General features: G+C 37.7%; 2 protein-coding genes across 4 annotated transcripts in view; one reads left to right on the top strand and one right to left on the bottom strand.

The window, feature by feature from the left end:
* LOC107268372 overlaps positions 1-9,834 on the top strand; it is a 33,869-nt gene extending 24,035 nt beyond the window's left edge. For 2 of the 3 annotated variants that reach the window (XM_015741088.2, XM_015741087.2), the window contains 5 exons: positions 2,485-2,615; positions 7,885-8,310; positions 8,420-8,683; positions 8,757-9,030; positions 9,131-9,834. In XM_015741088.2, coding sequence (XP_015596574.1) covers positions 2,485-2,615; positions 7,885-8,310; positions 8,420-8,683; positions 8,757-9,030; positions 9,131-9,486 — 1,451 coding nt within the window. In that variant the 3' untranslated portion in view covers positions 9,487-9,834. Of the gene's footprint in view, positions 1-596; positions 1,417-2,484; positions 2,616-7,884; positions 8,311-8,419; positions 8,684-8,756; positions 9,031-9,130 lie in introns of those variants that run through there. The other variant, XM_025085694.1, reaches the window with a different exon arrangement.
* A 137-nt stretch (positions 9,835-9,971) lies between these two features.
* On the bottom strand, positions 9,972-11,973 carry LOC107268373 (THO complex subunit 6 homolog). The gene is made up of 5 exons (XM_015741089.2): positions 11,463-11,973; positions 11,088-11,315; positions 10,832-10,999; positions 10,605-10,767; positions 9,972-10,526 (listed from the first exon to the last, which is right to left on the bottom strand). Exons 1-5 carry the CDS (start codon positions 11,576-11,578, stop codon positions 10,206-10,208), a joined length of 996 nt encoding a protein of 331 aa, XP_015596575.1. The 5' UTR covers positions 11,579-11,973; the 3' UTR covers positions 9,972-10,205.
* Between the last annotated feature and the right edge of the window lie 1,514 nt (positions 11,974-13,487).

The following is a 13,487-nucleotide window of genomic DNA, read 5'->3' as shown; positions in this document are numbered from 1 at the left end:
GGCTCGAACATGCGGTACGCGCGAATACTTACTTCAAGTAAGCAGTTTGGACTCTAGGAAATGTATTGGACATGCAGAACCGTATCGGATCCACGAGCCAAGGTGTCTATTAACCTTGAACTACCCAATGTGGATGAAGAAAACGTGAAAGAATGTTAGATTATTCCTCATTTACCCGCAAATCAAAGCTATTAAAATTGGTAAAGATTCAAGAAGATTGAAAAAGTTTCAAAAGTGATAAAGAACTGTACATATATTGATGCTAACAATTTTTTGGCGTACTGATAATCGATTGGATAGATGATTATTGCACGGTACTGGTATTTGGAAGGGTACTAGGCGATAGACACTTATCCACTCGATTCACTGAGTAAGGTACAATACCCCAGAGGATGGTAGATGCCAATTATTCGAAGAGAACCGTGTTTAAAATAAGCAGCGGCTCCCCTCCATTTTGGTACCTCTTGGTACCTAACAATTACCTTCTTCGCCAATTGTGATTGGCCACGGTGTTTGCGCGGGAACGTGGGGCCAATGAAGGCACCTTGTGCCTCTCTCTTCGCCTAGAGTCTTGCATCCAACAACTCCACTTCATCCTTTAGTCTAGTCACAGCTGCACCTGTGAGTGAACCTGTATTCCTCATCGAAACCTGGTCCTCGATTGAAAACAACAAAGCATCCCTGCATCTTGATAGATCAGCATCATCTTTCAAAGAATCCTTGTGCGCGAATCATGACTACATAGTCAAGAGGATATCGTTAACAAGATTTTTCAGTTTTTAAAGCTCCATTTTTCACTTATGACAAAAATTTCTAAATAAAGTTGTAACATAAAATTTTTTGGAATTTTTTGAAGGAAACGTGATAACTTAAATATTCAAATGAGAATCACCAACAGGAAACACAGTTGAAATAAGAAATTTGAAAATGAAAGTAAAACGAGGTGTAATTGATGTTACAAAATTTACAAGAGACTCAATAAAACTTTATCAAAACGAAGAAGCTTCTCGAGGAATTGTCTTGTGTGTGACATAGAGAGTGGTTCCTGGAGTACGTGCACGTGTCCAGCGTGGACATTCTGTCGCGTGTCTCGGCGAAGTTGTCACTGAGCTTGTCACGTGTCGACACGTGACTCTATGTGATCGGCGTACTGTAAAAAGGCGAGGATCTCGAGAGGGCAGCTAAGGTCTTAACACCTCGATGACGCTATGAGGATCCAGTCGATGATTGAAAATGACAGGAGTAGCGGTCATCGAACACGATCGAATCGATCGGATGATCGGCACGTCGAAGTCGTGGAGTCTTCTCCACGTAACATCAGGATGATCCATCGATTCGCACAAAGTGATAACTAACGGGACTTTCCGATCTCGAATCTCCGTGTCATTGGCACCAATCAACGATACTTTGATTCAGGTAAATCCAATTTGGATTAAATTCACCAGGCATCGTATCTCGTTCTTTCGATCCATCCTTTCGATCTAGACTTTGGCATTTATATCACCATTTGAATCTTCCTATAACAGAAGGTCGTAACTCTTGCAGAACGCGTGTCAAATTGGCATTCATTACGTTTTATAGCTGCTGGACCACTGTATGAACGAAACACTCAAATTCTCTCTTGTCTCTTTTCTTCAAGTTTCTTTCTTGCAAGGTATTCACAATATTATTATAGCAAATATATTGCTGTTGTCCTTCCAACTGTATTGGAGTACAATGCTAACTTAATACCCTGCTCGTGCTTTAGACGGAAGTACATTACAAGTTCATGTAAATATTCTTATTCAATTATATGTATATGTATAATCGACTGAAGATAAATTTTTTATTGTTACCCTTGATTCCAAAATTTTTTTAATTGCTGTCAATAACTCATAGTACTGAACCAATCTGTCATACTGGAGAAAACGTGATTAGTATTAAGCGAGCTTTAATAAGATCGGAGAAGTTAATACGCTTCGTATAGATTCTATAGTTTCTCTGAATTCAATATTTTGGAAAATTATCCAAGATATTTCGTAAGATAAAATTTTCAAAATTGTCGCTGTTGTGTATTACTGGCAACAGGAAAAGTCCCGTAGACAACTATCGATAGCAGACTAGAGTAAGCGATGCAAAAAGTAGTAACAGCCAGTTTTGTCAGACACGCTCGAGTTGGGAAGGCGCATTAAGCCGCGCTCGCAGAGATGAATGATAGCGACAAACTTAATTAACCCGACCCAATTAAATCCGATGGCTCTTAATCGCCGCCAATAAAATCACGATTATAGAGACATATGTTCGTGGCTTTTTCGTGCTTCTTGTATCGACGGTGAAAGGCAACCGCCTCTTGTATCAGAACAAGAATTACCTGGCAGTAGAGCACTCAGTAAATCCTTTCTGTACGGTACGACAATAATTATTTACAATTAGTAGCAAGCATCGGATATGTATAAAAAAGATACAATCATTGCAGTAAATACCTTCTTATCTTTTCATTTGCAGGGGACCTGAAGAGGCGGCATTCGTGGAGCAGCGAGGTCGACTTTCAGCCAGCGGAAACGGAAGCTGAAAGTACGTCAGCACCGAATTCTCCTCCATTTCCAACCCAAGAAGAGGATCGTATTTCCTACAAGGTTACTAAAATTATTCTTTAATTATGTAGATATTTAAAGATATAACATTATTCCCTTAAACAACTAAGTTCTAACCAATAAGGACTCTGTCTGTGTTGTGAGAGACTGTACTATTATACAAGTACAATATTTTATCTTGACGAAACACCTGTTTACGAGTTTGCAGCTTTATGCAGGCGTTTGCGGTGTTATCCAGCCAACAAGCGGAAAGGCACGATTGCTTTTTATCCTTTCTTCCATTCCTGATTCTCTCACTCGCTCTGCTCTCTGCGGAGGAGAACCAAACTGAAAGCGAGAAGGAATCCTACAAAAACTGGTTCCTCCTAAGCATTGCACGAGAATCTGAACGCGCAAGTCTCTCCACCTGAGAACCTATTGGTCAATGCGAATGCACCTGTAGACTCAAGTACCACTTGTTTGCGTGCTCTCAATCGAAATTGTATTTCATAATAGCGAATCCTAGAGACACAGATGTAAAGATAGTTTGTATATCTTAAAAAGGTTTTAAGTTTCTCCAGAAATATTCTTTCCTTAATATCGGAATGTAATTCCGTAAGGTAACAGCCACAACTTCAAGGCCTGGCGCAATATTGAACCCGGTTGCTATAAAACTGCAGAAAGGAACGAGAGACTCTTCGGTAGCGCTGTATACAAAATAGCAGAATGTAGTCAGTGCTTGCCGTTTAAGTGGCTTATTTTAATAATAATGGCACAGCAATCACGAGGAGGAATATTTTAACTCCGAGCAGTAAGATACTTCTCCTTAGACGTTTCCCGGAGGTGAATTTCCTAGAGATGTGCCGGAGGTTCTGCATACTTTGTATGTCGTGATATTCGCTTTTCCCTTGTGTTGCTCGGATCTGCCCAGGAACAAAGAAGTTAAGTGATCATATAAATTTCTCATCCCATAAAATGAGCAATTTCAGGAATTCCTTGAAAGGAAAGTATTACTTACTCGAGAAGGATACATTTTATTTCAATCAAAGGTACCTGATTCGGCTTCATACAAAAAGTTTGTTTTAAATAAAATTATTATTTATTTCCTGAAGCATATCATATGCTCTTTAGGGCCTTTTTCGCGGAATGAGAACTATGGGCATGATTCGGCTCGTCTAGTTTGTTCAAAATAAAAATTTATGAATTTTTATTCTTCATAGTAATAATACTCGGATAACAAGTGCGATTTTTAGTTAATGGTTAATCTTAACAACAACAAAAATTCTTATGATCCGAGGCGGATTGTTATTGTGAATGTTGATGTCTAATTTGAAGTCGATCGGATAAAATATTAAGAAGTTTGGATACTCTAGATTTCAGAAAATGTTGTTTTCAGATAAACGCGTTAAGAGTTTAATTATGCCGACCTGATCGCGTTAAAGCAGCTACTGCACAGCAGGTACCTTAGTTATTTTATTCAAACGGCTGTAATTTCGGAAATAATTCGAATTTCGAATTTTAGTCTATCCAAAATATTCTGAAAAAAATGTATCCTTGAAAATAGGAAAACAAATTTCTTTGTAAAATGAGAATCGTATACGACCCTTTAAAACTGCAGCTGGAAATCGCAGCGTAGAAAAGTAGAACGCCTCGTAGATGGCTTTATGCATGTCCTTGGTAGAATTTTACGACTTTGCACAGTTTGTGTGCCGCCAGTGGATTGCAGCAAGCTGCAATGCATTGCGGACGGAATGTGGCTTCGCTTCACATATTATGGCTCCGACCGTTTTTGAACGTTAGAACGAATAAAGGTAATCACGAAAGGAAATAAAACAAGAGACAAAGGGCCAACAAGAGAAGGAATACTTCTCGAGTCTAAGTGTAAAAGCGTCCTTTTGCTACTTTGTTTTCCTATTACTGCATACCGTAATGTCTTTCTATTTTTCTCTCCCCCACGCTATCGCCTGCACTTTTTGTTTGAGGTAATATGTACGTTGTAAATGAAATAAGAGAAGGGATACGGTATACGAGTATACACTCGAACCACTAACCAACGCGCTGAATAGACAGATCAAAATAAAAAAAAAAAGATAAAAGTAAAAATGTATTCAGTTCATTGGTTTGGAATTATTATGCTTCGGACTCGCGCGTTAAATTATCAATGCGGAGTTAGGTTATGAACGTTAATTACTGGCTGTACGCGATATGGTCGTGCGTTGGATAATTTATGTGACGAAATCGAACTTCTTCATATTATTAGTTATGTAACAGTGTAACCCATAGCACGTGTTCCTGGTATTATTCGAAAGGGCATAAATAAATAAACGACTTGCAATTCTCTCGTGCGAACATCAAAGCTCTATTGCTGTTTTCAACTCTCGCTCGCAAATCAGCTCGTAACTTGTGAGTAAATTCCACAATTCCCAATGAACTCCTGTAATTAGTAAACCTTCCTAGGATTACCTTACGAAAGTAAAGTTCTTTGCTAGGTATTCGTTACGTGCGTAGGCACGCAAATTCTATATGAAATCATGCATTTAAGTATCATGGAAACGAAAAGTCCAGCAGAAAATGTCGTCCGTTAAATGGGTGGCACTGACAGAACGCACGTATTTTTAAGTAATCGTGTGAACCGGTGAAAACTAGTCACGCGGGATCGCTAATCGAAAAATATTAATTGCTTTAATTAAACAAAAAAACATTAAAAATTGCACTAATCTAAAAGATAATTGTCCTGATTCCTGAATTAGTGAACTTTACCATTTTTTTTCACTAAATATTTGTTTATTTTGATTTTTATGACAGAAACTCAAACAAACAAAAAATGATTAGGACGTCGTAAATCGTATGCTTCATGCATTGAGTTACGAGGTCTCGCGTTTAATTTTTTTTACAAAATATAGCAATTTAAAGCGACGTTTGGATGTAAAAGATCTTCCGCGGTCTACTTACAGGTTAAAAAGGTGTTAAGTATTGACATGCGGATGATTATATTATAATATATTTTATACCTTATATCTAGAAGCTGATTTTGTTATAAATATTAGAAATATGAATGTATCCTATTGAAGTTTTATCATTATTGATGAGTCGTTCAGGTGAAATATTTCTGGAAAAGACATTGAATACACGTAGTTCACAAAGTATTACGACGCAGGTATAAAAAGACGAAAGCCTATAACGCGTGTAACCTTTAAATCAATCACGTAGTCCCTCGGCTATTTTATTCTCACGCGGTGTAGTATCGCCGATAAAATCCATGACCTTTATACTACAGGTACCTACGTAAGTACAAGATCCAGTCATGCGCGACTTGCACCCCCATGCAAGCAGTATCGGCAACAAATAGATCGACATCTTGTAAGAGTAAATAACAGTTCCGAGCTGTAAATCAGCCTGTTTGCTTCCACGAGTCTTGGGTACTATATACATATGTACAGTAAGGTTAGCAATAGTCCTATGCAGGCGAAATGGTTACAGCCAATGTCTATTATTTATAAGAATCCTGAAACATTATCAGCGATACCTTAGAAAATCGTCGCAGTATCCTATCCAATAGGCACCTAAGGGTTTTTCCATGCTGTATAATAGAAAATGATTTTAGATAGGCGTGAAGAATAAATTAATCGAGACTCACGAGACTCTCGTAACATCAAGCCAGTATAGTCCAGGTATGGTACCCGTACATGTTTTTTCGAAAGACCCTTTTTATAAGTTGGACGTTGGTAATTAAAAAAAACAGGTAATGAATCCCTGACTCCTGGACGGCGATTTGCTGGCTACGTTCATTCCTTCATATACATATAACAACCCAGTATCTAAGTTGCTCGTAACGTCTTTATAGGTATAGATCGGTATTTCTTTATAAATCGTAAGAGACATATACATATACATATACATATACATATACTGGGTGTTTCGAATATCCCATATTTTGTTTAAATACCTCCAACACAACATTAATGCCGTTCTTCATGACAGATTAAAAAAACAATCAATAGGGATACGCTAGCTTCGTTTTTCAGTGGTTTCATGGAAATTGATACGCGGTAACCCCAGTAGATAGGATCGCGCCGTGAGCAAGGAAGTAAACTAATGCCTCGTGCACAGTGGCAAACCAGATACATATCTTGAGAATTTCATTAGCATGATCCTGAGCTTGCTCTTGGTTTCTCGCACCCCTTTCTTCTTAACTTGTCACCCGGGGCTACATGGCGTGCCTCTCGCACTCGACCTGGTGGAACACGTTTCTTATTTAGCACAATGAAAGAAGCGCCTGATGATCGGTTTACTTACGGTGGATGGCTTATCGATTACGTAGTATCAGGAGTGGCGCTTATTATCTTAGGACATTTTTTTTGTAGTACCTATTGAGAACGCGATAGCATCTAATGAGCCTGAAGTCCAGGTTGTTTGACCTGGTCCACGATGAGGAGCGTTTGAAAACATGTAAGCGATATCCTGGTCGTCGACGTCACTCCGTGAATGATTACGCCATTACTGGAAGTAATCATGCCGCCTGGTTAAATTATATACAGTTATCCGTCAATGTTTGATTGGGCGCACTGAACTTTTGTATAATTAACTTGATCTTGAGGAACCGATCAAACGATGAGGGTCGTGTGTCGTTCTTTGTTTGGTGATGGATCGATGGAAGTGGCTACAAATATTACACTATGAATGATATGCGGTAAAAGATATATTTGTTTTTGAGAAAAAGTTTGAGAATGACATGTAAAATATTGCGGCGAATATATGCTTTGGGGTTAAAGTGTAAAGTTTATAAAGAACGGTGACCTTGCGTAAATTAAATCATGGTTAGAACGTATTTATATGACGTGACAGCGATAAATATTCGATATCTCTTGCTCTGTGTTAGTTGCTGTGTTGCTCTGTGTTACTCATGCAACATAGATCAATAGGTGAGTGTCGCTTACTTAATTGAACTCGAGGAATGGATTAATTCTCGTTTAACTTGTAGATACATCACGCGACGGGAATTTATACCGCTATGAATTTGCACTGATTATCGATTACTATCCAGGAAGAAAACCGGTTAATTTATAGCGGAGACTTCCTGCTCTGTATCCTAACAAAGAGTCCTTTTGTATCTTCAAGAGTATTTAATTAATTTTATATTTTGTTAATAACGGTATACTTGATACGACATATTGAATTAGTTAAAATAATACAGGTATCATTTTACAAATAATCTAAGAATTTTTGTATTCAGATAAATTATGGTTAACGTAATTACCATATAGACGTCCTTTTGATTAATGTAATTTTCTAATGATAGTTTGTAATATATGTCTTACATTTATGTCTTTAGGAGAATGGCAGTGCGGTGCAGGCGGTGGACCTGGTGGCGGATTGTCCGCTGCTTATGCTGACACCACCTTCCTCGCCTACCTCATCCATAAGAAGGACGCCGACGCCCACGACGTTCTTGACATCTCTCGGCCCTGCGAAGAGCATGGGTCAACGGCCCAGTACCCTTCTGCGTCCCAAGATCTCTTTGACCTGGGTCCTGAGAGGTCAACAGCATTCTGGTACCAATGTTAGCTCAAGCACGAGTTCAAACGTTAACACAGATAGGGAAGTGTTGTCCAGAGAGGGTAAGGATAGGTCATCGAAGAGAAGTGTGAAGAGTGTGAAAAACGTTAAAGAAAAGGAAAAAGGAAAGGAAAACATTGACAGATTCGTCAAACAGGACAGGCAGCTTCAGAAGGTTGAAAAGATCGACCGAATTGAGAAGGTAAACTTCGTGTAATGAATGAATATATATTAATACCATATAATTCGATAAAGACTTTTTCTTTTTCTCTCATATTTGAATGCAACCCGTGACTCATGTATATTTTCAGCCCATTGACAAAGAAAGGTTAACCGAGAAGTCGAACTGTCTTGTCGAAAAGACTTCGGATAAAGAATTCCCAAAGGACGTCAATAAGGACAAAGAGAAAGTGAAGAGAGCTATTTCAGAACCGACTCTTGTTTCTCGTGATTCCACTTCGACACCAAATGGGAGAGAAAAACATAGACACAGGCGTCCCAAACGACCTCATAAATCTAGACCACCTAGTAGATTTGGATACGAGATTGCTGATCTGGATGCATTTTTAACTAAGGTAGTGATTGGTGATTTTTTTATTTCACATTTCAAGTGGAAATACATGAAATAAGACTTCACCTTATTTACAGGCTTCAATAGAGAGACCAGCTAATATACCGGTTGTATTATCCTTCCCATCTGTGCTGTATCAAACTCAAGGAGGAATTCAGGACGAAGTTGCTCTTCCTCTGGGAACTGTGGTAAACGCAGTCTTTAAAAACCAAGCTTGGCTCTATGTACAAACTCCTCATGGTCAAGAAGGTTACGTCAGTTACGCAGCTTGTCTACCCTTAGGCATTTTACCACAGCCTACACGCGGTCCTTGCTGGGAGAATTCGACTGACGTATTTCCAAGACCACTTGGTTAGTTTTTAAGTTAATCAGAAAGTTTATTCTGTGATTATTATGAAAAACAAATAAGCTATATTTGAATAGGTATGTTATATATTTCGTTTTATTAAAGGTAATATGACGGATACCGAGAAGCTTAGAGATACAAGGTCGGAGTGCGGAGCACGTGGAAGAAATACAAGGGTACGTCGCGGTCCTAGAGACGCGGTTTCTGCATGTGGCGAACGCAGTGTGGACCGACTTTATTTGAGAGCAGCTGCTAATGCCAAGACGAAAGGATCACGATATACTCTTCTTGTAATTAGAAGCGATTATGACGGGGGCCGTGGTGGAAATGCTATAAGTGTCTCCAAAGGTGACGTTGTTGCGTTACTAAGTGATCATGCTAACGAATGGTTTTGGGTGCGTTCTAGAGACGGTAGAGAGGGTTTTATTCCTGCTGTTATTGCTGGTCATGGTTTCTTGTAACTTCACATGGGGTGCTTTCCAATTACACGACTTGTATCGACATATGTCGATAAACGTCTACACACAATGTTTCAGGTCAATTGGAACAGCGCGTGTAGTAAAATGGTTAAAGACCTAGGGACTTTAGTACCTAACAAAATACAGAAAATACTTTTTTACAACAACTTGCATAAAATAATTATTCACCTCTTCAACCATTATTAAAGATATTTGCTTATTGCATTTCGACAAATTCGACACAAGATTTGAATTTCCTACTCTTGGTTTAGTTCATTCGGTTACTTTACACCGTGAACGTAACGCAATTAAAATCCAGGGATAAACACTATATCAGTGTACGCGTTTGTCGACTCGTGTCGTAATTGAAACAACAGTGCGTAGACAATTGTGCACATTTGTCTAGTGATATTTCAATTGGAAAGCACCCATGATTTTCAGATGAATCTCATGAGTGTATTTCCTGTCAGGATTGAGTGTTAAAGACGTATTGTAGAAATTTTATTTTGTAACACTGAATGGTATAACCAAGAATACTACATTGTTGTACATTTGTATAAAATTTTTACATTGTTTACATAAAATGCACTATGTATTAATATATTTATTAAATATTATGAAAACAATATGCCTTTCATCTTATTAGTCCGCTTAAATTAATCCATATTACATGGAACAGGTACATACAAGATATTAATCGAACAATGATCAAGTTATAATGATTATGCAAACTTCAATGTCATCTCTCGATAATTGAAATTAGTACATATATCAATTTTGTTACTTGTACCTGCTATGCTCAATATCTTTTGGGGCTTTTCTTGGTAAATGATATTATAAATTGTATTACTAGATGTTGGTACTTCTGCTAATGTGTCTCCCTGATATGTAAGGTGATGTACATGGGACATGCTACCACCTGTTATTATGCGTTCTTCGTAAATATCTGCAACGTGAATTCCTTGATCTGGTAAATCAAATACAGTAGCTGCTTCCATAGTGCGCATGTGCCACAAAGACAGTTTTGGACCACCACCACAAAGCTGAAAACAACATATAATATTTGTACACTGATATGATTTTGGGAAAAATTTTTCCATTGCATTAATAATCGTGCATACTAGCCAATCTTCAGTGAAATCCAAAGCACCAATCCATTTGCCTAGCCTTGGTCGTGCTATCTTTTCTATAGCATGAGGCTGTAGTACATTTGTATTTTCTTTTTTTCGTAAATCCCATAATCTGACAGTACCATCTTCTGCACCAGATGCCAATTGATTGCCCCTAAAAATAGGAATCATTTGAGTTGAATTAATTGATTTATGTCTCTGTATTCTGTTATGCTTACATTAGAGCAAGACAGTGTATGTAATCCTTGTGACCATCTAATGTCTGCAATATCTTTCCATTGTCCAAATTAATAACATAAATATTGTTGTCACCACATCCAGCATACAGCATATGATTTTCTTTAGAATACACCATGTAGTTCACATCTGGCTTTTCATAACTATCTCTGTAACGTGATAACCATAATAGAAAGACATTAAATGTTTTTATCTAGCAACGTATAATCAATTATTTTATATATAATGGTATCATACTTATTGCTGGGAATTTGCACAGTCCAAGAAGCTTTCATTTTTGGAGCTTTATTTGATGTTACAATCTTCCAATCCCATCCAGAAATTTCTCCAGACGTTCCCGTAACAAGAAAGTTGTCAGTTGCAATTATACTCTCAACATGTTGGTCGGGGTAAGCAGTGAAATGATAATTTGGTCCTCGCAAATTATTTTCTTCACCTTGATAAGGTCCCAATACTTTGGATAAACTATATTTATAAAATAAAGTACAATTGAATAATGAAGCACAAATAATTTATAGAAATAAAAATAAAATTCCTTCAAGAGAACCATAACCTTAACTACATTAATAACAATGTAATATCTTGTAACTTAGTGTTGGGCGTTGTACTTACTCGAATACAGATACATCGCCATAAATATTTCCAGCAAGTAAGTGGCTGCCATTTGGTGAAAAAGTTTGGCAAAGTACGGTATTGTAAAACAATTTCTGGTTTGCATGTCCCGGCATGTTGACACGACTAGCGTTACCGTTTCAAGTTCGATTAATCGAAGAATCAATTTTTTTGAGTATTAGTTAATCGTTTTTTTAAATCGATTCTTTCTGATAGATATTTACTGAATCCAAATGTTTAATTCAAGATCGACTCACATTTTATTTATGTTGTAGTTATGCTACATGTAGAAATAACGGGTATACTAATAAAAATGAAAGTTAAACCCGCGAGAGCGTGTAAAAGAGGTCTGTTCGTTGTGTTTTTACATGGGTCGGAGCACCCCACTTATGTACCTGCGTGAAGTTGGCCGGCCAACTTTTATTTTTTAAACTTTTTTTATTCCAATCGTTTGATAGTCGTTTGAGTGTTTAATAATCTTGTAAAAACGTTTGATAGTCATTAGTCTTTTCAGAAAATCAAAATCAAAATCTGGTGTGAAGTTGGCCGGCCAACTTTTATTTTTTAAACTTTTTTTATTCCAATCGTTTGATAGTCGTTTGAGTGTTTAATAATCTTGTAAAAACGTTTGATAGTCATTAGTCTTTTCAGAAAATCAAAATCAAAATCTGGTGTGAAGTTGGCCGGCACTTTTTTGTTTCTAACCGGATTTTGTTTTTCTGGAACTCAATCGATGCAAAATCGTTTGATAGTTGCGAATAAATTAATAAGAACGTTTGATAGTCCATCGTTTGCAAGAAAAATGAGAAAAACTATATACGAATCAAGGATCCCAATCGATGCGATACAATTGATTCCTCAAACGGTGTGTTCGTTGAATTAGATTATATTGCAAACTTTTTCTACTTCCAATCGTTTGATAGTCGTTCGATAGTGTTTGATAGCAGAGATGAGTAGGGAGATTGCCAATGAGCCTGTTTTTGGTTAGAGATGAGTGGGGAGATGCACAACGTTCCGGTTTTAGGCGATACCAAAAGCATGGCGCTAAATCGTAGCGGCGAGTCCGGGAGTAGGATTTCGTGATCATCGCCTCTGTCGATGTTACAGATTTCGCGTAGCCGCGCGGATTATGATCATCGATCCAGCCGATATTGCAGTCAGCGAAAATGAATGGATTGCTCGGTGGTGGGGAAAAAGTTGCCGCCCCTCACAAACCGTTCTTGACAAACAGGCGGAACAGCAAGGTGTTCCGTCTAACCGAACCCTAAACGTTTGTATGGACGTAATGCGCAAACAAATGTGTATATTAAAATAAATTTGAAAGTTATAATAAATGCATAGAAATATTGGTTTTCACTCTTTACCTCTCATCATGCCGAAAATGAACATTAAACAAAGAATGGCGAAATTCGTTGGTAAATGAAACGACCGAGAACAGTTCAAAGAGAAATTTTGAAATATCATAGATAAATATCTATAATAAATTTAATTTAGTATTAAACGAGCATCGTAGCTGAGTCAATAACCTGTCAAGGTCCCTCTCTTTTAACCTTTCTAGGTTGCCCAAAGTTTATTTTATTCTCTTTTGTTCGTCCACGTGGAGAAGGGTGGTGCAAAAGTTCTTAACCGGAGTGCATCTTCATATTATTCTGCTTATATGTAAAGTAAGCGAAACGATAATAGTAAGCAGTTGAATAAACGATGAAATTCTAGAAATACAACTTCCGAAAAAAGTAAAAGAAACATATGTATCTGACGCCTGGCTAGTGCACCCGGTTACGAATCGGGAGGTCTATGGTTCGAGACCCCTCTATGGAGAGCACTTTCTTCTTTATAACTCCTTTTTACTCATTTTTTATAACTTTGAAATTTATTTGAATATACACATTTGTTAGCGCATTACGTCCATACAAATGTTTAAGGCCTTCACACACAAAACGACGTAACGACTTAACACGTAAGCGTGAGGAAACCAACCAATCAGAATCTAGTACTGTTCCCTCCACTTTTCTCCGTAAGACGTAA

The sequence above is a fragment of the Cephus cinctus genome, unplaced genomic scaffold, assembly GCF_000341935.2.
Source record: "Cephus cinctus unplaced genomic scaffold, Ccin1 Ccin1_scaffold0536, whole genome shotgun sequence".
Lineage (NCBI taxonomy): Eukaryota > Metazoa > Arthropoda > Insecta > Hymenoptera > Cephidae > Cephus > Cephus cinctus.
This window is presented reverse-complemented; position numbering and strand designations above follow the sequence as displayed.

Excerpts from the sequence above, each read along its gene's own strand:
- LOC107268373 (XM_015741089.2), bottom strand. The coding sequence starts at position 11,578 with ATGCCGGGACATGCAAACCAGAAATTGTTTTACAATACCGTACTTTGC. Across the intron at positions 11,316-11,462 it reads GGCGATGTATCTGTATTCGA|TTTATCCAAAGTATTGGGAC; the intron begins GTAAGTACAACG and ends TTATAAATATAG. Across the intron at positions 10,768-10,831 it reads ATACACTGTCTTGCTCTAAT|GGGCAATCAATTGGCATCTG; the intron begins GTAAGCATAACA and ends TCCTATTTTTAG.